The sequence below is a fragment of the Bactrocera oleae genome, chromosome 5 (genome assembly GCF_042242935.1).
Source record: "Bactrocera oleae isolate idBacOlea1 chromosome 5, idBacOlea1, whole genome shotgun sequence".
Taxonomy (NCBI): Eukaryota; Metazoa; Arthropoda; class Insecta; order Diptera; family Tephritidae; genus Bactrocera; species Bactrocera oleae.
The window spans coordinates 65,240,114-65,263,615 of NC_091539.1; the positions used below are offsets into that span (position 1 = coordinate 65,240,114).

At 33.8% G+C, this 23,502-nt stretch overlaps 4 protein-coding genes across 4 annotated transcripts; 2 read left to right on the top strand and 2 right to left on the bottom strand.

Moving 5' to 3' along the window:
• Positions 1 to 2,694: 2,694 nt before the first annotated feature.
• Positions 2,695 to 3,450, top strand: LOC106620407 (uncharacterized). Its single transcript, XM_036368940.2, has 2 exons — positions 2,695 to 3,016; positions 3,086 to 3,450. Exons 1-2 carry the CDS (start codon positions 2,764 to 2,766, stop codon positions 3,340 to 3,342), a joined length of 510 nt encoding a protein of 169 aa, XP_036224833.1. The 5' UTR covers positions 2,695 to 2,763; the 3' UTR covers positions 3,343 to 3,450.
• A 7,286-nt stretch (positions 3,451 to 10,736) lies between these two features.
• On the top strand, positions 10,737 to 12,754 carry LOC106620408 (uncharacterized). Its single transcript, XM_014238904.3, has 2 exons — positions 10,737 to 11,105; positions 12,367 to 12,754. Exons 1-2 carry the CDS (start codon positions 10,901 to 10,903, stop codon positions 12,621 to 12,623), a joined length of 462 nt encoding a protein of 153 aa, XP_014094379.1. The 5' UTR covers positions 10,737 to 10,900; the 3' UTR covers positions 12,624 to 12,754.
• A 2,326-nt stretch (positions 12,755 to 15,080) lies between these two features.
• On the bottom strand, positions 15,081 to 20,200 carry LOC106620404 (serine protease persephone). Its single transcript, XM_014238899.3, has 4 exons — positions 19,508 to 20,200; positions 16,068 to 16,654; positions 15,821 to 16,004; positions 15,081 to 15,739 (listed from the first exon to the last, which is right to left on the bottom strand). Exons 1-4 carry the CDS (start codon positions 19,602 to 19,604, stop codon positions 15,408 to 15,410), a joined length of 1,200 nt encoding a protein of 399 aa, XP_014094374.2. The 5' UTR covers positions 19,605 to 20,200; the 3' UTR covers positions 15,081 to 15,407.
• A 1,559-nt stretch (positions 20,201 to 21,759) lies between these two features.
• On the bottom strand, positions 21,760 to 22,406 carry LOC106620411 (uncharacterized). The gene is made up of 2 exons (XM_014238906.3): positions 22,206 to 22,406; positions 21,760 to 22,138 (listed from the first exon to the last, which is right to left on the bottom strand). Exons 1-2 carry the CDS (start codon positions 22,342 to 22,344, stop codon positions 21,840 to 21,842), a joined length of 438 nt encoding a protein of 145 aa, XP_014094381.2. The 5' UTR covers positions 22,345 to 22,406; the 3' UTR covers positions 21,760 to 21,839.
• Positions 22,407 to 23,502: the final 1,096 nt, after the last annotated feature.

Here is a 23,502-nt window from a genome sequence, read left to right on the forward strand (position 1 = left end):
GTTTATGAAATTAATAATAATTAAATAGTAATAGTAATTTAATAATAATAACAGAATTCGGCCGCTACAACAACAACAACAACAACAACAACAATAATTATAAAACAAAAAAATAGAAAAAAAACGTTAACTTCGCGGTTATATGGTTATATGCTATGGTGGTCCGATCTGAACAATTATTTCGGAGGTTGTGCCGTTGTGCCTGGGCAATAATTCATGTCAAATTTCGTGAAGATATCTCGTCAAACGAAAGAGTTTTCCATACAAGCACTTTATTCCGATCGTTCAGTTTGTATGCCAGCTATATGCTATGGTGGTCCGATCCAAGCAATTTGTTTGGAGATTGTACCGTTGCTTTAGACAATAATCTCTGCCAAATTTTGGAAAGATATTTTGTCAAATAGAAAAGTTTGCCATACAAGAACTTGCTTTTGATCGTTAAATTTCTGTTCTTCGACGTGTTCTTCTGGATGTTACAATTTTCGTAAAAATATCATAAATATTCAATACTAATTTGATCAAAAAAGTGCTATAAAATACCCAAAACTTAAATACTTAACATTAAGATACGATGATATTTGAGAAGACAAGCGGAAGTTGTTAGTCATTTCCAGACAACTCTAGTATACATCGTTATCTACGTCTCTAACTACAATATCTGTTAGTTGTGTCACTGCTCTTATGATATAAATTAATGCTGTCAGCAGCATTACAGTAGTCGAGAAGCCTGATATTGGAACTCTTGAAGAACTGAAGTGGTAGGTGTACATTTTTGTATTTGTTTTATTTATACATGTGTATGTATAAATATGATATAAAAAAATATATTGGTAACTGATAAATGTATAGATTTTTATCAATAGTTAGCCTACATTTGAACATATTGCAAAAAACATTTGTATATACAATACATTGTGGCCAGAAAGTTTTCGGAAATTGTCAACTCGTGCAATATCATCGATCAACCACCGTATTCACCGGATTTGGCCGCATTCAACTTTTTTTTTATTTCCAAAACTCAAGTTACCACTCCGTGGAGCCTGTTTCGACTCGATTGATGCCTTAAAAGAAATTCGCTGAGGGAACTAAAGGCGATCCCAGACAACGCCTACAACGCATGTTTCAATAATTGGAAAAAAAGGTGACATGCGTGTATCGCTTCAGAAGGAGCATATTTTGAAGACGAAAAACAAGATTATTGATGACGAATAAAAATTTTTCGTTTTATTTACAATTTCCGGAAACTTTCTGGTCACAAGTTATGTGCATACATATGTGTTTATAAATACTTAACTTGTTATGCAATGAGTCATTTGATAAATTACTTGTAGATATTGATTATAAATCAGTAACGGTAATCGAAAGTTAATCACTGTGTGGTTGAATAATTCCTAGAATTGTAAATATGCGTCATTGTAGGAAAGATTTTTCAAAAAGTTTCTAAAAATAATTCGAGACGAATTCTAGACCTTTCAAGTAAGGTGTAGATACCATTCTATGTCAAACTATTACGCATCGAAGAGTTCTTGCTAATTGGAAATATATAACAATCTCATATATGCGTAAACAAATCAAGCTAATTTGAATGATAAGAAAAGATTATTTTTTAGCAGTTCCGTATTATTAATGGGTATGAAAATTAAATTTATTATCTCCCTGAACACCTGTCAATCGAAATTTGGCACAGTGATCAAGTGAGCCCTCTTATTGCAAATAAACTCGGTGAGACCAGAATTGCGTTAAGGTAAATTGTCAAATAAAAAATATTTCCATACTGGGACTTGAGTTTGATCGATCTGTTTGTATGACAGCTATCAGTTATAGTCGTTCGTTATGCAAAATTTCAAATCGATATCTCTGAGGGTAGTAGTTCGCGTATATACAGACGGATTAAAGGATATGGCTAGATCGACTCAGCTCGTCTCTCTCTGAAATTGTGTATATAAACTTAATAGCGTGTCCGATGCTGTCTTCTGGGTGTTATAAATTTCGTGTCGAACTTATTATCCACTTTTCAGGATGTTCAAGTTATATTACCTTACTTTCGTCTATTAACAAAAAAGTATTGTATTTCCCCACCTCTTTTTAAATGAATATATGTATCACCAATAACCGATCAATTTCGAAATATTTAATACCAATTTCTGTAATATATTAGGTTAGGTCTTGCTCACTACTTTCTTTTTTTTTTGCATACAAGTCGTGTACTACTTATTGTTGTTAATCTCGAAAATCTTACAATCTAAAAAAATCGCGATCGTTAAAGACTAGCTTCGAAATTTTTGGGACTTGTAATATTTATTTTAGATTTTAATTTTAAAAGATATACGTTTCTGCTTACTAACATATACTGAAAATTTAGTAAATCCTTTCCACTCCTGTAAACCTGATGTCTAATCCAATATCAGAACTAGCTCTTTCTTAAACTTTAAATTAGACATAACTTATTCTTTCTAAGCTTTTGCTAGTTCTCCAATAATCGTTTAGTGTACGGATTGTACAGGAAGTATCCAAAAGTTTAAAGTCTGGTGATCAGTAAAAAATCAATATAAAATCCCGTAAATACCGAAATTGAGCAGTCAACAGAGTTGGCATCGCTACGACGGTGTTTTTTGTTTATCATTTGTTGTATTTGATAAGACCGCTGTCGCTTTAATTGTAGGCTCTTCATTGTTGTGGTATAAATGGGCAAAATCACGGCATTAGCTTGTCATTCAGTGATAGTAACTGTAAAAGTTTCTACAAGTTTTCTTTTGATCGAAAATGGCACGTTTCTACGCTTTGGCTGCCTTTACGCTCTGCGCCATTTTGGCTGTTAGTGTTGTGAGTGGCGGTATTGTCCGGGATAGCAGCAACGAAATAGCGCCAGAGAAAGTGCGTCCAATAATGGTGGTCAAGGATATCAATGAGTTTAAGAGAAAACATCCAGGCCTGTCCTTGCTAGCGTTAAAGAAGGAGAGTGGCCAAGCGAGAAGCGGCTCCACGGTCGAGTATAAATTAGGCGGTCGTGTACAAGGTAAGTTTGCTATAATGGAAACCCGCTCAAACACTTTGATTTATTACCGTTCTTTCTGTCATATTTCAGGCGACTTCTTGGCTGCTCAGATAGCCGACGCTTTTAATTATGAAGATGCGAAGGATGTGACGGTTCAATTGACTTACCCACAAGCTGGCACTGGCAGTATAGTCACCTATGTGTTAATCCGTTGCGAAGCGGACTCAACTGAGGGCAACGCTTACGTTGTTGCCGGCGGTATTGGCCAGCGTTTTATTTCCATTGTATTGGAGTCTACTGCAACGCAAACATTTTCCTACAATGCGCAATTCTATGGCTCAAATTAATCGAATTTCAAATAAATAATAAATACTATTTTATAAGCGAAAACTTTGTATAAATACATGAAGGTATCAAAAGAATAAAATATCTTCTTTGAGATTATTTGTAAAGGCGCTATACTGTCCTTCTTTATATGCTCATTTGTAGGATGGACTCATCCTTCTTAGATACTCTTTCTGATTGGTTAAGGTTAGATTCTGTACAGAATACTCTGCATTCAATTAGGGGAGTTATCCTAGCCAGCGTTACAGCAAATTTTTAACTGGTTTAATTATGTAGCTGGCGTGCTTAAGCTTGAAGAGGTTCCTTCTTATATTGTTTGATTTGCTATGATCTCTCTCCACGAACACGGTTTATTACGAAATTTGTAACACCTAGAAGGAAACGTCGGAGACCCTATAAGGTATAAATATGAATTAATAGCGTAATAAGCTATCGATACCGTCTGTATATACGCGAACTGGTCGCTCAGTTTTTGCACACATCTTTTTCTTATCAAGAAGCTGCATATTTGTTATAATACCAGTTCTATTACAATTATCAAGTATCCCTGCTGGTCCTTTTAGTTTACACGAGGTTTCAGACAGTCTCCGAATATCGCACCTTTGAAAATCTAAACTCATAGGTATTTACAATAAATAAATATCTTATATCGCACGTTTCATAAATCATGTATATATTGTATTTGGTTACGAGGGTCGCGTAGTAACAATTTTTTTTGTTTTTGCAAATTTTTAAGTTCTGATAAGGTGGTTGCCACTGTAAATAGACTGGCAAACGTATTCTTCAAACAAACCATGCGCACATAAATGTTGTTCTTAGCCTGAAAGTATGCTTCAATTTTTATATTTCATATTATTTGCAAATCATTTATGTCGAGCCAAGTTATTTTAGATATTGGAAATAATGATGAAACGTGATAAGCACATACCATACACTCTCAAAATAATTGATTATAAATTCATAAATTGTCTTCCAACTTTTCGATACCATTTTTCTAGTATGATATGGTTTTTGCTCCAAAAGAGATTATGTACCTCTTAATCTTTTTTTCCAGCGAACATTATTTTTTGGTCTGAGGACAAGTAAAAGTCGCTAGGGTCAGATCCGGATGCTTAAGAAATTTGAAGAAAAAATTAGCAAATATTTCCATTGTTTTCATTTATTTGTGACAAGGGAAATCGGTCATGGTTATCAGCTATTTTGATCAACTGTCGGCCATCCAAAGTAATTATGCCCTGAACTGCGTATATTAAGTTTGCCACGATGTTTGTAACATCTAAAAAGAAATCGCATTACTATAGCATATAGCTGCCATATCAAGTGGGATCAAGTGCTTGTATGCACAACTTTTTCAAATAAATTGTTCATATCGCATTACCATAACATATAGCTCCTATGCAAACTAAATGTGTTATTTTTGTATTAATTCTTTATCGTAGAAGGACACTGCTTATTTCATCACTTCAGAAATTCTTTCTTTATTATACTTATATTTAAGAGACTAATGTTGACGTAACTTGGCTATGATTTGTGTATCTCTCGTTTTAGGAATTGTCACACCAGAATCTTGCGATTTAATCTGATTTATCTGTCATTCAGAAATATATTCGATTTATTTATCTGCAAAATTTTTCTCAGGATTATTGACTGTCTTAACATTCTATGCTACTCGATTTATGTATCTTTAGTCATTTAAAATACTTTCAGTCACCGAAAGGCCAACATCGGATCACAAACTTTTTAGCTTGCCGACAAAATTTGGAATCCATCCATGATTCGACGAAACGGTAACGAAAATATTTAATTAGCTTAATTAGCAAGTTAATGGCGATTAGCATGTCTTTATTGATAAAGTTACTTCCTACCAACCAGAGTTGTGTGTATTTCGAAGAATTTTTTTTCAACTAAATCGATTCTTATGACGTATTGTGACACAAAGCCTAATAAATTAAATTTGGTAATATTCCAAATTATTTGATAACGCACCCATTTGCTTATATTATCAATACAAATGTGTGGTTAAGTATCGTGCTATATTACGTCATTTTTTTTAACACCTAAAAATATTAATTTCCTCAAGTGGTTCCATAAATATTCAAAATCCTTACCTAATATACAGTCTGTAGTTTTGAGTGTTCTTTCATTTGTTTCACTTTAATTAAATCTCAAAAAACCCAATCTAGCTTGTAAATACACGTATTAAAAAACTACTTCACCAGAAGCGCATTCGACATGCCACGTGACAGGTAAACACCTATTTTGCTTAGGTAATACAAACTTTATATATTTAATTTGTTTATAGAAAATGTTTTCATACTGCGTATGGACATTTTTCGCGTGGCAAAGGTTTACATTTATTATATGTATATCTCTATAAATGAAGTGTCACTAAATCATTAATATACAGTTAATTAAGATTTATCTTATATGTAAAGCCGTAACATTAGCGCGTTAAAATCTGTTCGCACCAAATCAATATTTTCGATAAGGTAAATGTTATGGCAAAATAAATAACAACAAGGTAGATAAGGGGCCACTTTTGTATAATAAAGTTCGGTGCTTCCACCGGTTAAACGTGTTTCAGCGCAAATATATGTATTAAATTTACCTATGAGGAGTATCAGATAAGCCACTGTTGTGGTAACTGATTATGTCTAACTGAATTGGTGATAATCATAATCAATAGTTTACCTACAAGTATTTTGTTTTGTTTTTTTTAATAAAGTACCTCTCTGTATCTCTGCGAGAATCAGAATGACGAACAGAATGTTTTCTCTATAAGCAGGAAAAGGCTTTTTGCTATTTCGTCCTTCCTTCACATACATATTTGATCAAGATGGCTATGCACTAACTTAAAACGGTATTCGAAGGGAGTGAAGCTTCTGAGACACGATAGAGACCAACTCTTTCGCTACTTTATATACCTATGGCATGTAGCTTCTTCTTTAGGTTGGAGATGACTTTTATTGTATCGAAAAGTATCCAGTATCAAAAATTAATTAAACATGTTTTTTTTTAGATTGGTTCAATCTTTTTTTTTGTTCGTTTAAAGTTAGATCTACACATGTCAATTAGTATGGGTTTTGCAGCTGTTTGTTTACGACGCGAAAAGTTTGTATGTCGATTTTTGTCATGGAAATAAATTGAACACCCAGCTTACTTGAAATTTTGTGTTTCCAATTCAATCACAGCTTTAAAAACGTTGAAAATGTCGAAGTAATCCTTTGGGGTCTCTACTTTATTACAAACACAAGTATTTGGATGTCATAAACCATTCAATGAAGATGGTGTAGTCATAGAAAATTGCCTCATGCGAATCGTCCATCAACCTCTACTAATGACGATAAAATCGAAAAAGTTAGAGAAACAGTGCTTGAAAATCATCGTATTGTCATTAGATAGACAGCCGAGGATCTCATCATCTCTTATGGGTCGACTCAACACGTTTTGATTCATGTTTTGTGTATGAAGCGAGTAGCGCTCCAAAATTGAGCCGGAACCGAAAAAACCAAAATTCGCGAAAGGCACTGAAGGACATCATAGCCGAGGCTTATAACATGTGTATGGAAAATTGTATTAAGCATTGGTTCCGTATCTTATTTTAAAGGCGATAATCAAGAATAAAATACGTAAAAATGTAGGTTTTTTTGTCAGTCCGTCCGTCCGCCTCAGTTTCCTATTTTCCGTAACACGTATGTATGTATGTTGACTAAGTGGTTCTAGATTAAATGGTTTGAAAACTAGAGGCTATATACTGCGCACACTATGAAAATTATATTTCAAGGCTTTCGAAGAAGTGATTCCTATCATGCTGGTTCTTGATTGGATCACGGTTCGGAGAGTGAAATAATATAATATATTATTACAATCATGCGATTGTCGTCTTTCGCAGATTTCACCAACTTAAATACTTATATACAAGTATATTCGTGATAACGTTCTGGAAATTCTACAAATAAAAATATATTATTTTACAAGTGTTATTGTAAATTTATTTTGGGCATGGAAATGCAAAGTCATCGAAATGGTGCGACCACTGTGCATTATCATTTACAGATTAAGATCTTTATGAAAAAGAACGACACACCTACGTTAATATGTCTGTGAATATTTCCTGTTATTCCTTTACCGTGCTGACTTTCTGGTTTCTTGTTATTGAAGATATTTTATTTAAATAAATATAAAATTTGGCAATTGTGGAGGGAAAGACGGCGCTTTAGCAGACTATTCAAGTACAAACTTTTTCTAATGTGAATGCCATCTACAGAGAGCAACGGTAATACCTATATTTCAACTCTTCGATACCATATTGTTGTGGGATTGATCTATTTCTGCAAAATTGACATTAATCTTCATAAGCATTATATTGAGACTTGAGATAGAGAAAAAGTTGTTGGTAATATACCATATTTGCAGATTACGGATAATGTGAAAGAAAATCGAAGTCGGATATGTAAATGGCTTGGCCACCTCCAAAAAAAGAGTATCTTGAAAATTATGTACGTGACTCTTAACAGGGAGTTTGGAAGTCAAATAGGAAATTAAGTTAGTTAGTTAGTTCTGCTTTTTAAGAATATTTTTTCTTTATATACCTTAAGTTTACATCTCACTACCTTTCTAGACAAAAATTGATTGGTAATAGGGCGTACTTGTTGAGATTTTCGGAAACCGCAGGACAATTTGTTTAGGTGGAATATGTGAGCTTTAGAGGATACGTCAATACAGCTGATATTCTAAAAATAATTCTTAGCGCCTTCTTTGAAACATATTTATAGGTGCAGATACGATAAGAAAAAATTCACGGCAATTATTTTTAATTATTATATATAGCTAAGTTGTAATTAAATTATTCAAACATTTTCAAGTGCAGTCAATTTGGTAGGTATGATTGATTTATATACATGCACCTAAGTGCCACGGTTTGAGATGCCAACTGATAATCAGTAGTCCATTGCATGCGTGAAGTGATAAAAGTTTATTACCACTCGTATCAGGTTTTGCACACCTAAAATAATTAAGGGATGACAAATCGCTACTTTTGAACTATAGAACAGGAAATTGCTTATGTGCTTTGCCAGCAATAAAACTCAACCCCATTTGAAATTGAGCTATTGAATTACCTTTTCCAATTTTCAGAGATTTCAATGTTAAATGAAGTTCTCATTCCAAAATTTTAGATAGAGTAGAGAAAATATGACGTCCCAATAATAGTGACTATTTAGGCTCGTATATATTGATATGGTATCACCTTACTTTGGCAAAAGTGTTTAGGTGATTCCACCAAGCCTCCATGTAGTTGAAATAGTCTTTTGCGTTCCACTCTGGGCAAGAGAGATATCGTAAGTTTTCGTTGTTTACCAGCGCTTTCTAAGCTCGTGGGAGCCCTAGATCCAAAGTTAGAGCGCAAGAGGACAGTGGAGTACCGACTCATTCTGATCTTATGAAATTGGAGTGAAGGTGCCTTCTCTTGTAAGCACATTGGTTTGAATTTTATAGCGATTCCAATGTGACCCGGCAAAGTTGCTTGATGCTACTGATAAAGGGGTCAAATACTCCTTGACTAGTCTTAAGTGCACTATCAGCGAGCTACAGGACAGTGGACCTTGATGAGAGCGAGCCACCTCCGCCTGCAAGACACTAAAGTAAAGAAATGTTAGTCTAAATTGTCTAAGCTAGAGAATGAAAGTCATCAAAAGGCCTGCAAGGGTGACTGAGAAATAAGACACAAGAGCCGTCTTTAATTTTCACGACTTTATTGTTGTTGAAGAATTCTTCAAGTTCTAGGTCGTTTGTTGTGGCTGCTGGATTTTATAAACAGCTTTTAGTGTTAAAATTATTCAGAGAGTGTCGGATACCTTACAAGTATAATGTTCAAATGTTTCAAAGTCTACGAGTGAGAAATTGAGCGGATATTTTTTCGACCTTTATATTATATATTATACTTGTATAGTTTGAATCATGGACGATGGATTGACTTGTTGATTCAAATAAAGGGGATATCCTTTTAAAAATATAAGCGCAAAGTAAGTAATGCACCATTTTTACTAAGCCTAACTGTCAGCTGTCGATTTTTTTTAGGGTTTTCCACACTTTACTACATAAATGGCGGCAAATTTAAATCTTTCATTAATTTTTGGACAGTTTAGAAAAATGTTTTGTCACGCTTTCACAGACATCATTACTCATATTATTAAATATTAGGGGTGAAGATAGAAGAGATACTCTCAGATAAAAAGGTAAAACAGAATGATTTCGATATCTGTCCCTATTAAGTGAGAGGTTGGCTAAGTTGTGGTAGATAGTAAGCGGTGCTTGAGGTTAGGTAAATATCATACAATTTATTCCTCACTCGATTATGGCATGACCCTTTTTACGAATTTGTATTAAGGACCTTCTTCAATATATTTCAATAATGTCAAAGTACGTTATTCGATGAATTGAGGGATTTATGAAAAGCAGTGAGTTTCTTACAGTTTAGTTTGAGGTTAAGTGGGATCTAGGTGTGGGCATCTACTGTCGCAAAATCTATACCTTCAGGCTTTCAGAACACAGTGATTTTGAAACAGAAGGACCTGTTATTGAAGAGTTGGAAAATCAACCTTATGCAAAAACAAAAAATTTGTTAGCGTTTGATTACCCTCTCTCTGTGGGACTGCGAATGAGTGGGTTTCTTGGTTTACTATGCTCTATTACTTTACAGTTTGGTTTCATATACTCTTGTGCTCAGGAAACGTTGAAAAATTATAGTTGTGTTGACGAAACCATAATTTTTCTTCTGCAAAAATATTTTATGCACTTTCAAGTATGTTCCTTATGTCACCCTGAATTTATTGACCCACCTTAATTTAGTTCTAAAATAGTTCTAGTATTTTATGTTGCTTGTGTGTCTGTATGTATGCTTGTATCCTTTACAAAAGCAGAAATTGCGGCCACAAAGGGCATCAGCTTTCGAGTACAGATGCGTACGCATTTCGCTATGATGAATGAATGACGCTTTCACCTGCTCTTGCTAGAGTTCTCCTATTGTTTTAATATTCTTATCATCAACTAACACATACGCAAGTATGTGTATATGTATTTAGTACCGAATTTTGAGAAATTAGTGAGAGTCATATTTTTCGCGTTGATAACACAATAATTTCAGTTGATGTACTGTTTGCTACCTGAAGATAGCAGTGAATGGAGAGTGGAAAATAGAGAGTCTACATAGAAGATTGATAATAGAAGAATGTTCCATGATATGAATACTTATACAAACATACATATAACTGTAAATGCATGAAGATGTATTGAGCAAGGTCTACCTGTTCATAGAAGAGCTGATTTACTTGCAAAATTTGTGGTTGGTTCCAAGCGATTGTCTATCTAGGCGAGCTTTTGCTATAAAAACTCACTAAAGCAATTCGGGAGCGATTGATTTGAAAACCGTTTAGTCGACAACGGACGCGTTTGCCATATAGGTAGATGAGCTACACTGAATATTGTTTTTGAAACCCAAAAAAAAGTGCCGTAAGTGTGTTGGAATTCCTAAAAAAAAAACAACAAACAAACAATATAAAAATGATTAACACATTGAGGAAGTGCTCTATTATCTTAATCTTCGTTACTTGTGCTTTGGCAGTTGATTTACAGTACTCGGAAATAGTAACGGTTAACAATGAAACGCGTTATATTGTGCTCAATCCAGATACCGCTTTGACTTTGTTCAGTAAAAATCATTATGTCGGCGGACAATATGTATTCACATCGGGCAAGAGAATTTCAGGTGAGAGACATTGGTAGTTGCGGTTGCTGTTACGAGCCGAAATTTTATGACAACTCTAAAGAATGTAAACTTAACGAAATTGTGTTCAAGTTTAACAGATTTGAACTAAAAGCTGTGTTGTTAAAATATAATGACATAATTTCGAAAATTTCTTTGACAATGTGATAAACTTCGACTTACGTTATGACTTAATTATACATATTAACGTACATATTTTGATGTTCTTATCACATTATCAGCGACAAGACTTTTTGCTTTATCTCAGACAAGACCTGAGAATCGAGAGCTTTAAATTACGATAAATAGCGAAAAAGCATTCGAAAAATTATTTTCGGGGATTCAAAATATACACTTTAGTTTAAGTCTGCTTAAGCTAATTCATGATGTTGCTATGGACACTTGCATATATATGCTCATTTGGTGGGACCCTATAATTTCGTACAGTTGGCTCGATTGCCATTTCTAGGTCTAAATATAATATATAAAACTCGAATAATATTCGAAAACTCTCGGACTAAAATCAATTTTTAGAATTTTTTGAGGTTAAAAAAGCCAATTTAGTTGATAGTCACGTACTTAAATAATAATTACGACATATGCTTCGAAATTATACATCCCGCTAATTTAATAATTAAAATAAATTTTTTTAAAAATTTAAGGTTTAGTCGAGTTCTAAAGTAGAATTTGGAGCTATCTATCCATAACCCTTACCATCTTTTAATTGGAAGTCTAATTTAAAAATGTATTTCTTATGTTGCCATATATTTTATATTTTCTTAAATTTATGTAAGAGGAAATAATATATGAAATATTCATAAAAAAGTAAATTGCCTTTTATTATTTTTTAATTCTCATATTTGTTACTCCAAGTATATAATCCATACTGGACAAATATATTTTGAATTTGGAAAATTATGTTAAAAATAGATATCATATAATACAATAATTTTTATAAACAGTTTGCTAAGTAGTTGAGATGAATAAAAACCTCCGTAAGATCTTTATGTAGATAAATTATTGCTCGATTAATATTATTATGAATTAATTATGGAGCTTAAAATTTTCCATAAAAAATTTCGACAATCAAATCGTTTACTTAGTGAATGCTAGTGAAATTACCGATAGATCGAAAGTACCCAAGAGTAAATTTTATATATTTTTCGCTATAAAAATGCTTTCCGAAAAGCTGTCTCTTCTTCTTTGTAACTTTTGAACTGCTGGGATATGTTTTATTTATACTTTTTTCTCCTATTCATTACAGGCGATCGCTTGATACTCAACTTCCAGGACTCAACGCAATTCACTAAGGGTGAAGATGTTGAAGCTCTACTACGTTATCCAGCCAAGGGTACCGATACAAATATTATAACTCAGGTAGATATCTATGCAGCAGTTTCTTCAGAAGATGCCGACTCATTCTTCGTTGATGGCGGTATTAACAAATCCTATTGTCAGATACTTATCGCCGGCAATAAGACAAATTATATCGAGTTTGAGATGTTCATTTATGGTTATTAGCTGTACGTCATGTGTGCCGTTATATTGAAAAATAATACATGAAAAAATTTTTGTTGAGCAAAAATTTGTGTCTCTGGAAAACTTAAAGAACAAACAAAGATGATTTAATAAAACTGTGATTTGAAGTAAAATTTGAATAATGAAAATTAAAAAAAAAGTTATGCTACGTTGAGCGTAGTAACAAGTTTGCTGTGAAGATAAAGTTATTGAGTTTTTAGAGTTTTCCGCAATATTGTCTAATAATAATAATAATAATTACAATATGAATAATAATGCGTTGGCGTGGTATTTATTACTAAACACTTTGATATTATTTTTTTTTGTGCGGGTTTTGAAACAACAATCACGGTTGGTGGTCACGAACGCATTGGACTAATGCCAATCGACTAGGAATACTTGTACTAAAAGGCTTACGAAATCCAGCGAACAAAGTAGTAATACTGAATTTTTGAAATCGAATTTTCGAAGCTGATTTTTCAAAACCGAAATTTAAATCGAATTTTGGAAAATAAAATTTCCACATTGAATTTTCGAAGCCAACTTTTTCATGAAACCGAATTTTCGAAATCGTATTTTCGAAATCGCGTTTGCGTAGTCCATTTTCCAAAATTGAAATTTCGAAAATTTGCTTTTTATATATTTCACTTTCGATTTTAATAATTTTCCAGATTTCAAAAAATTATACTATGCATACAGTTTTCGAGTGTTTTTTTCGCTCGTTGTACTTCAAAACTCTCATAATTTATTGGTGGTAGAACGTACACTTTAAGAGTACATTAAAAACAAAAAAAAAAAAACACAAACATTTACAAAATTTATATGTTAGGAATAGCAAAAAGATAAATGGGGTATAGATTGTGAATCCAGCTCTGGCAGATGAGTACCATATTTATTTTAAGATAAATTACCATATGTACCCATTTGTATTAGAAGTACTTTCTTCAATGGATTCTTTTCTTCTCATGATATTACGCATTATGAATATTGACTTGTTATTAGTCCTAGAATAACAAGATTGCGAAACGCGCTGACAAACTTTCATAGTAATTGTGAACAAAGCCTTCTCTTTTTCTTTCGCCTAGACTTTACGTACTAATGAACGCTCACAATCTCTATTTCTATCAGTTTTGAAAATGTTAGGAAAGGTAAAATTTTATTTTTTGTTTATGACAAATGAATCAATTGACGTATTCCAGAGATTACAAGCAAGATTTATATTTAAAAGAAGTTCTATGGCCAAAAACAACAACAAAATGGAAAATTTTATTGAAATCGTGTATTTGTAAGCATTTTGTAGACAACAAATTCATACGCGACTTTCGCAATTGATTCTATCTTTGGCAAATTTATAATTACTTTCTTATCAAATGGTAATAAGTTAATATTTTGTTTATATTGGCACGGTCGTACGACTCTATTGGCAACGGCAGCGTTTACGGTAAGTAGGTAAAAGTACTCAATGCATTGCAATTCGAATTCAGAGGCAAATACTATATTTCTTTATCTCAGCTGATAATCGTTTTTATGGCGTCGTGCCCGTATACACATCTGTCTACATACTTATATATAAGTACGCACAGACGTTTGGAGCATAAGTACCGCTATGTATAAATACATAAGAATACCTGGCACTTGCTTTCTATATGACAACACGAGTACTTTCGAGTAGTGTATATTTAAAATTACAAAGTGCCTATTTGTTTAACTAAACTAGAGGGTAAGTAAAGATAGTCCAAACGTTAAAACTAGATAATTGTGTGAAAACGATAGGATTATTAGCACTTGTCGGACAAGAGTGTTATCATGCTCACATTATAATATAAATATATACAGTTATAATTGGTGAGAACTGACAAAAAGAGCTATGCTGTATATTATTCTATAAATACAACTTAAGTGTTGGTGAGTACTTGTAAGACTTGGCATGTTGCTAGGTCTTAAACATCACTTATATTGGAGATTATGGATTCCACCTGGTCAAAATACTCGTCTAATGATTATAACTATACAGGGTGCGCCATATTTTATTTCGGCGTGTAAACATTAAATAACTTTAGAATAATCAAGAATATTCAATGCTCATTTCGAAATTATTTTAAGCCCATTAATGGTGTTTACATATCAATTAAACAGTTTTGCAACCTGTACGAATGTTTATACCCTGAACAGGGTATATTAAGCTTGCCACGAAGTTTGTAACACTCAGAAGGACACGTTAGAGATCCTATAAAATATGCATATAAATGATTAGCGTGACGAGTTGAGATAATCGTATAACAGTCTATTGGTATTAATGTACAGGATCTCCAGCGCTCTTTGCGAGGTTTAAAGGGGAACTAGTTATTTCTACTAATGATCTAGAGAGTTCTAGAAAGACCTTCTCTATTACTTTGACAATTTGAGTGAACAGAGTAATGCCTAACGAAATAAAGAAGCGATTGTAAAAAAACACACGAGTTATCATATAAAAATTATAGTAAGGAGTTTATTTACATAAAAATATCACTATATTTGAATGCTCTGAGAATTTTTGTCAAACCCGAGGGTAAAATGCACAAAATTTAAAATATAAATATTAATACAAAATTTGTTTGTTTTTATACCAAATTTAAACCAAAATTTTAGTTAAAAATAGGTAAATTTTTCAGTTGTTAAGTCTCGATTGTTATAGTTGGCAACCCACTTCTAGTTTGGATTAAAGTGTGATTTACTTTGAGTTTCAAAGATATACAATTTATTTGCGCTTGAACAAATATTTTATGTACAAATATTCCTGGGGAGTGTTTACAGATTCTTCCATACGATATCTTCAATAAAGTCCAGATATGCCGCAACCCTTGTGTAAAGGCTGGGGGTGACGCTGGCGCAGCCATCACCGGCTGACACAACTCCAATCACTTGCATCTTTCGAAACCTTTCATCAATGATGAGATTCAGCGGGCCACCAGAATCACCCCAACAGGCGTCGCTAATAAAATTCGGATCGCTGGCGCAAATTTGTGTGGGTAAAATACCGCGACTTGGTAAGACGCCGCCGCGCACATAAGCCTTAGTGCAATTATCTAAGGAAATAGTCTTGACACTCGCCTTTAGAAGTACATTCGATTTTCGACGTGCTGATATGGATGGAATACGAACAGAAAATAAAGAAAGGAATTAATTATTTATTTATCGACATTACAGTTTTCAATAATTACTTTTCAATTCCGTTATGCCCCAACCGGTTACGTTGAGCGTCGCTGTGGGTGGCGGATCAGCCAGATCTGTATGTAGGCAAACTGGAAATACTAGAGAAGAGTATTCAACATCATTTTTCAGCTCTATTATGGCAATATCATCATACTTTTCCAAATTCCGGTAATTCATGTGGGGGTAAAGAGCCTAAAATATGGAAAACTATAGAATTATTGAGTGATTTATTTTAGAAGAATATTACAATATTACCTCGATGGGCACATCGACAGCATTTTTTATTTGATCGGGATCATTGAAATCCGTTAACCCCAAGCGTACAATAATCGGTTTGCTATCCGGTCGATTAACACAATGCGCCGCCGTGAGCACAAAACGTTTGTCGATTAGTGCGCCGCCGCATCGAAACTCATAAGGTGAGTTTTGCGGATTGATAGGGGCATAGCCGATGGCAGCCATATGTGGATATTCGCCCGGGGCCACCGGTGATCCGCCTAATATATGTGGCACAGTGTATGGCTCGGCGAAGTCATCTAGTAAGCGGCAAGCTTTTTTTGCTTTTCGCTCCTGCACGCCGCCGAAGTCACCACGTGTCTGTTTGTCGCCATTTGAGTTTTTGTCACTTTCTAAGAAATCGTCTGTGGTATTAAAAATTTCCAGAAAATTTCTTTCGTTTATAATGGGACAGCAGATGATTTCTTCATAAATCGTAAAACCACATCGTTTCACATCAGCTTTCGTAAGTCCGAGGTTTTGCATTTGTTTTGCAATATCTGGACAATCCCGTGGTAATGTGCATTTGCCAAAAACTCCTTGTTTGATTTCACATGCATTGCCCTCTGGAAGTGGAAAATATTTTTTTTTATTTTAGTATTTAGAAAATATTTTGTGGTTATGTGACATACCACAGTCTCAAATAAAGAACGATTTTTAATGTTTTATATTTTCTAAAAAAAAATTGTATTCAATGCCCAATTGAACTAAGTAATTGTATTTATTAATAAAAATGGTAAGTATCAAATAAGAATTTTTTTATGACAGTTCATATCTATCATTATACCCTGAACAGGGTATATTAAGTTTACTACGAAGTTTGTAGCACCCAGAAGGAAACGTCGGATACCCTATGAAATACATATGTATTATATATAAATGATTAGCATGACGAGCTGAGTCGATTTAGCCATGTCCGTCTATCTGTATATACGCGAACTAGTCCCTCCGTTTTGAGATATCAATCTGAAATTTCGCACGCTGCTTATTTGTCGGAACCGACTGCCGATGTCGAATCACTCTAACATACAGTTGCTATACCAATTGAGCGGTCAATCAAGTGCTTGTATGGAAAGCTTTTTTGTATAACGAGATATCTTATCGAAATTTGGCATGGATTATTGGCGAAGACAATGGCAAAATATCCGCAGAAATTTTCGGATTGGATCACTATAGCATATAGCTGTCATACAAACTGGATGATCAAAATGAAGTTCTTCTAATGAATCTTTTTTATTTGTGATAGCTTCTGTGCAACCCGAGTTAACGTTTTTTCTTGTTTTACTTAACCTTAAGACGGTTGTATAAAAGAGATACTAAAGATCGGGAAAATAATAATAAAATAATTTATGGAATTAGGGTTGTCGGCGGCACTATGAGTATAGAAAAATTTTCTCAGAAAAGTCATCTGAAATTATGCACAAAAGAATACAGACCAACTTCGGCATTCAGATTGCTAATAACTAATCTTATAGGCTCTACGAATAATATCTAATCATTTTAGTACTAAGCAAATTTTTTTTTCATCATAGTGCCTTGAATGTGTGAACGTTTTAGATCATATCACAGCCCAAATAAAAATATCGCATTTAATCAGCACGATACTAAGTTGATCACATCACCAAATGATGTCACATCCTCAAGGCACGCCACTTTCTGAGTTTTCCATCACGTGACGTACATGACATTATAAACAAGCGTGGTGAAATATTTTAAATTTCTTATGGCTTGTCATTCATTTTAAAAAATTATCAGATCTTTTCATCACCTGGCATCACATCATATCACTAACAAATGAATTCATCACATCAAGAAGGCAAGTTAATCACATCATATCACTAACAAGTTAAATCAATCACATAACATCATAATATTATATTAACAAGTTATATCAATCACATAACATTTTAACATTAACTAGTTAAATCAGTCACATCACAGCTTCCATCATTATGTGACATCATAGCAGAATCAGAAATTAGCACTTAAGATCTATGTAAATTAAATTGTAAACACGCACTACTGTGTCAATAATATAACGAAGCAGTAATACATCACATTATATCATATTCATTACGCAAATTTTTTATGATAGATTCATCACAATTTACAATAGTTAGATTGTTCATAACATAACATTTTGCTATATTAGTTTTTGACTCAGTAGCAAAAATGCAAAGGGTGATCCATTTCGAAATTCCCTACTTTTTTAAAATAAAAATTACAGAAAATTCAAATTTAAAGGTAAATGTTTATTATCACTCGAAACAACAATATTTGGCAATTATTTTTTGAAGATTTTCTTTTTCAAACGTTGCCCGCGTCTACGTCTCAGATAGTCCATCCGTTGAGTTCAATTTCGATGACTCGTTCGAGCATTTCGACTGGTAACTGGCAAATGACACTCGTGATGTTTTGCTCCAAGGCCTGAAACGAAGCGGGAATGTCTGCATGGTCCTTAGACTTTACATATCCCCACAGGAAAAATTCTAACGATATCACACGATCTTGGTGGCCAATCGACCGGCCCAAAACGTGAAATTTTCTGCTCACCGAAGTGTTCTCTCAATAAATCAATTGATTGATGCGATGTGTGGCAAGTGGTGCCGTCTTGTTGAAACCAAATGTCGCCGAGATCACGAGCTTCAATTTCAGGCATCAAATAGTCGGTTATCATGGTGCGATAACGGTCGCTATTGACGGATACGTTCTTAATGATTTCACCGACTCACAAACTACACCAAACCGTTTTTTCTGGTTGAAATGGCAGCTATTGGATCTCTGCAGGTTGCTCTTCGTCACAAATGCGACAATTTTGCTTGTTTATATACCCATTGAGGCAGAAATGGACCTTATCGCGGAGCAAAATTTGGCTCAAAAATGTCGGATCTTCAGGGAACTTTTCAAGAGCCCATAGAGCAAAATGATGTCGCTTGGGAAGGTCGAGCGGCTTCAGTTCTGGCACAATATGTATTTTGTACGCCGAATCAACTCTCCGCAGTCTTCGTATACACTCTCAGCTACGGCAGCTATATTTTCTTTACTGCGTGCTGGACGTGGTCTATTCGGTCGAGTATTATCCAATAATGAATGCTGGGTCTCAAGATGGGTGATGGTTTTGCGAATAGTACGCTCAGTAGGTCGATTAATTAATGTGAATTTTCGTAATAAAGTTGAACCATTTGTAAACGCTGTTCAGGCGTAAGTCTTTCCATGATAAAATGACAAACAATACTAAACCACTAAAATAGCATGCTAGATTGACACGACTCGTAATTGGTAATCTGTCAAGGAAAAACTATTGGAAAAAGCACCTCTACTTGGATCACCCGTTACATACGTATTTATTGGTTTAATATACTAATAATTTTATGATATTTCAGCGAAATTCGTACAATGCTTTTACCGATCATACTTACCAATTTCAGCAGCGAATATCGGTGATAAAGTTATCAAAACAATATGCGCGCAAAAATACAATCTTAATACCAGACAAAGCTTATGCGTTGAAAACATTTTTTAATTGCAATAATTGATAATAAGAATTTAAGTACAGAGCGCGAGCGAGTAAGCGAAATATTATTCTACACAGATTTGTTGTCGAAACAGATTTGATTTCCTCGCAATCTGATCTGATCCGATCTTTCCACAAATTGTTTGTTCGCTCTCTTTTTTACTCTAATATATTCTATATATTATATTTTAATATCTGCCTGAGAACACCTGCGGCGATCGTTCGGTGAGATACGCTGTGGCAATGTCAGCAATTTATCTAACATAACTCGCCTACACAGTTTCATGAATTGCTTGAAGCTGGGAGAACATCACTAATCAAAGTACATTTGTTTATGTACATAAATACATATATATTTATATTGATCGCTAGTGTTTGTCTTAAAGACGTTGGTAATTGCTTGTTTAAGTTTGATAACAACTTTGTTATGCGCTTTCAAGATCTCCAAACAAATGCAAATCTATTTTTTCACTTTTTGACACTTATAAAAAACTGAACAAAATCAAATACACGGATTGTGTGCGAAAATCGCGAAAACGATATCGAGTTGATATTAACGACTCTCTCGTTGCAATGCCGCACAACGACTGAGCGGCTCAGTTTGAGACGACAGACTGTCTGCTGATCGAAAACCTAGTTTTTTCTATAAACAACACCATGCTACAGAAGAAAATGGTGTTGCAGATGGAATATCTGATCGTTATTTTGATTAACAAAATATTAAAATATTATATATTAATTATTTTTATTTTTATTTTCACAACTTGTTGCCAATGCATTTTTTTTTTTTTTGGAAATATTAGGTGAATATATGCATGTTTGTCTAGAGCTTATTTCTATGTATAATCCTAAAAAAAATTGGTTAGACTTTCTGCTAAGAGTTGATACAAATGGGCTCTTAAAAACTGATATGCAGAGCATTCAAATATTTTTCAAAAATTCTGGCATACAAACTAGAAGATCCGAAACAAGTTCTTGTATAGAAAACTTTTTTAAGTGACAAGGTATCTTCTGGAAATACGGCATACATGTTTATCTAAAGCAACGATAAATATTATGCAGATCGGATTCATATATCTTATAGCTGCAATACAAACAGACCGATCAAAATCAAGTTCGGGTATGGAAACTTATTTATTTGTGTATCGATGTAGCCGAAGTTAACGTTTCTTCTTATTTTTTTGGAATTAATTAAAGTTTCAATAATACCTATATCTCACATATTGACCGATATTTTCGGTTTTTCGGTTCGATTTCTATAATTGTTAGACGTGAGATAACCTACCCCGAAGGCTCTATTTGTGTACAATTTCCACTATTTTCATTAGTGCTTGATTTATACAAGTATAATGTAAAGTGAAAGAATTAGATGGAATTTAAAATTGTGATATACGCTTAGTTAGTAGGCGTGGTTTTAGTGCGATTTCGCAACGTAGCATAAAATTATCAGATAATCTTATGAACAAAAATTTGGTTAAAATTGGTGAAGTGATGCCTAAGATATATGTTTTCCCCTAAAGGTGTGCTAAGACATGCTCATTTACAGCGACTGCTACAAAGCTCGTCCGTACCATCCTCATTAAGAAATTTAATTCTTCTGACAAATTTCTTCAGTGAGTTATCGTACTTTTAGTATCGCAACAACATAATCGTTATAAGGGAGTTGGTTATTATCTATTTTCATACTTTATAAGAAGCTAGGGCAACTAGTTCTGAGTAATTTTAATAGAGCTGTAATGGTTTATGAAATATGTATATTAAATTTATTGTAAAACCACGCCCACTTTTTAACGTTGAACGTTCACTAAATTTTTATGCGAAAAGTCATAGGGCAAATCTTACTGTGTTTAGGAGACGTGAAACTTCTTATGCTAGCCAAAAAGTTGGGCTCGATCACTGTAAAGCTCTTTACTGGATACAAATCATTTGGCATTCATATTGTGAAACTTCTAAATATATCACGAATATTTATAACAATTTCAAATGGTTGTTGGTATGTTGATCTAACTTTAGATTCGTTTGATTATGGTAAAAATACTTAAGTTTTCGTATCATCAGCATTAACTACGGCTATGTAAGTCTGTTTTAGTGTCAATTACATTCGAAAATTCCTTTTCCGTCGCTTCATGTTAAATTTTTAATAATAACTGAATTACATATAATTTATCATCGATCATCTTATTTATTTTTTATTAAAATTTCACTTTTACTGATTTTTTAGCTTGTAACTTTCTCAGTTAGGCTTTCAAGCCATCAATAATCACAATATAGCGTAGTGTCTCTGTGTTTGTGACGACCACCTGTAGCGTAATACTTCGCTCACTTATGCCGCCCGCCGTAGTGTACGCTTGAGATGTAAAGCCCTCATCGCCCTCCAGATACAAACTGATTTTCGTAATAATTTGGTCGGCAGCGTCCGTTAAACTGTTATCGGCAGCATCATCAGTTGATTTCGGATATTGAATATTAACGATTATTTCACTTTGGTCAATGTTAGGTGTAACGGTCTCTTGAAATTGGTAAATCGGTATAGCGCCTAATGAATGAATTTTAAAATAAATTTTTAACGAAATTTAAAAAATTCTTTTACTAGCTAAATATACCCTCAACGGTGCTACCCAGTGTGAAGTGTTCAACGGTCGTGGCATCCAATGAGCTTAACTGTTCTCGCTCTGAAGCACTTAAAGGCGTTGCTGTAACGACCAAAATAGCGAAGATAAAGCAAGTAAATGAAACGCTCATCTTTGAAAAACTGTGTTTTAATATTTGCGGGAATGTAAGTTGCACTAACTGAAGATTTTGGTTTACGATTTCTTATATATGAGTCTCACTTATTTACACGGACACAACTGTTTTCTTGTAAAATCGTTTCGTTGTTTACATTGCTTGTAACGGCCTTTCGCGGCATCTTTTGAAAACTTCATTTCCGATAAAATATACTTATCATGTTGTATAACAACAATTTTTATTAACTTTTTACGAAGGTTGGTCTCGTAGTTTTTTTTATTAGATAGAAAATTTTAAAGGTAAAGTTGGTCTCATATTCTAGCATCAATCGTTAAAAAAATTAGATTTACGAGTAAATGTAAAAATTCGAGATTTTAAACTCATAGAGAGTATTGCTTAGTCTCTTAACTGCTCATTGTGTCAGAGAATGTAGGTCATATATTTCGTCATCAAAATACGAAACACTCACTTTGATGTAAAAATATTTGATCTTATGCTTTCAGTACTTGAGTAATATAGAGCTGATTATATTCCACTGAGGGAGTACATAATCTCTCATCTTCATCAGCATGTCAAGTGTGTAACGATAAATGTCAAAATTAAACAGAGAAATGCAAGCTGCATCTTAAATATTGACTATTGATATATGACGTACTACAGTGAGTGAAAGAGAGAGTGAGCGTGCCTCTCGGTGAGTAGTAGTTTCGAGACATGCCCGGTGAAAATACAATAGTAAATTATCAAAAAAATATTGCAGAAAGAAATTTTCGAATAGTTCTCAGTGCTGAGAGAGTTTTAAAAAAGCTTAACAGCTTTCAGCACTCTTCATTTCAGCGAATTTCCACAGGTATTAATGGTCGTGGTGGTAATTTTTCAGCTTCTAGTTGAGAATAATTACTGTTTTTTTTTTTTAAGTTGGATTTATTTTAGGATCTACGTAAGTAATTAATCTACAAAATATGAAGCTTCTTGTTTGAATTTAAATGTATTGTTTTGGTAGCGAATGATTGTTGTTGTAATTATAGCGGCAAAAAACATCGCAGTAATTTCGAGGAATGTTGCTGAGTTGATAGTCTTTGGCCGGATAAAAATTCGGGTCGGTTCCGGTTACGCACACTCGATGGCTGTGTTAATAGGACTTAGTTGGTTTGGCTTAGGCATTCGCGTTTCCAC

Coding starts and splice junctions, on each gene's coding strand:
- LOC106620407 (XM_036368940.2), top strand. CDS start 2,764: ATGGCACGTTTCTACGCTTTGGCTGCCTTTACGCTCTGCGCCATTTTG. Junction 3,017..3,085: donor ATTAGGCGGTCGTGTACAAG/GTAAGTTTGCTA, acceptor GTCATATTTCAG/GCGACTTCTTGGCTGCTCAG.
- LOC106620408 (XM_014238904.3), top strand. CDS start 10,901: ATGATTAACACATTGAGGAAGTGCTCTATTATCTTAATCTTCGTTACT. Junction 11,106..12,366: donor ATCGGGCAAGAGAATTTCAG/GTGAGAGACATT, acceptor TATTCATTACAG/GCGATCGCTTGATACTCAAC.
- LOC106620404 (XM_014238899.3), bottom strand. CDS start 19,604: ATGTTTTCAACGCATAAGCTTTGTCTGGTATTAAGATTGTATTTTTGC. Junction 16,655..19,507: donor GATATTCGCTGCTGAAATTG/GTAAGTATGATC, acceptor TTCCACTTCCAG/AGGGCAATGCATGTGAAATC. Junction 16,005..16,067: donor CTGTCGATGTGCCCATCGAG/GTAATATTGTAA, acceptor TCCATATTTTAG/GCTCTTTACCCCCACATGAA.
- LOC106620411 (XM_014238906.3), bottom strand. CDS start 22,344: ATGAGCGTTTCATTTACTTGCTTTATCTTCGCTATTTTGGTCGTTACA. Junction 22,139..22,205: donor ACTGGGTAGCACCGTTGAGG/GTATATTTAGCT, acceptor TTCATTCATTAG/GCGCTATACCGATTTACCAA.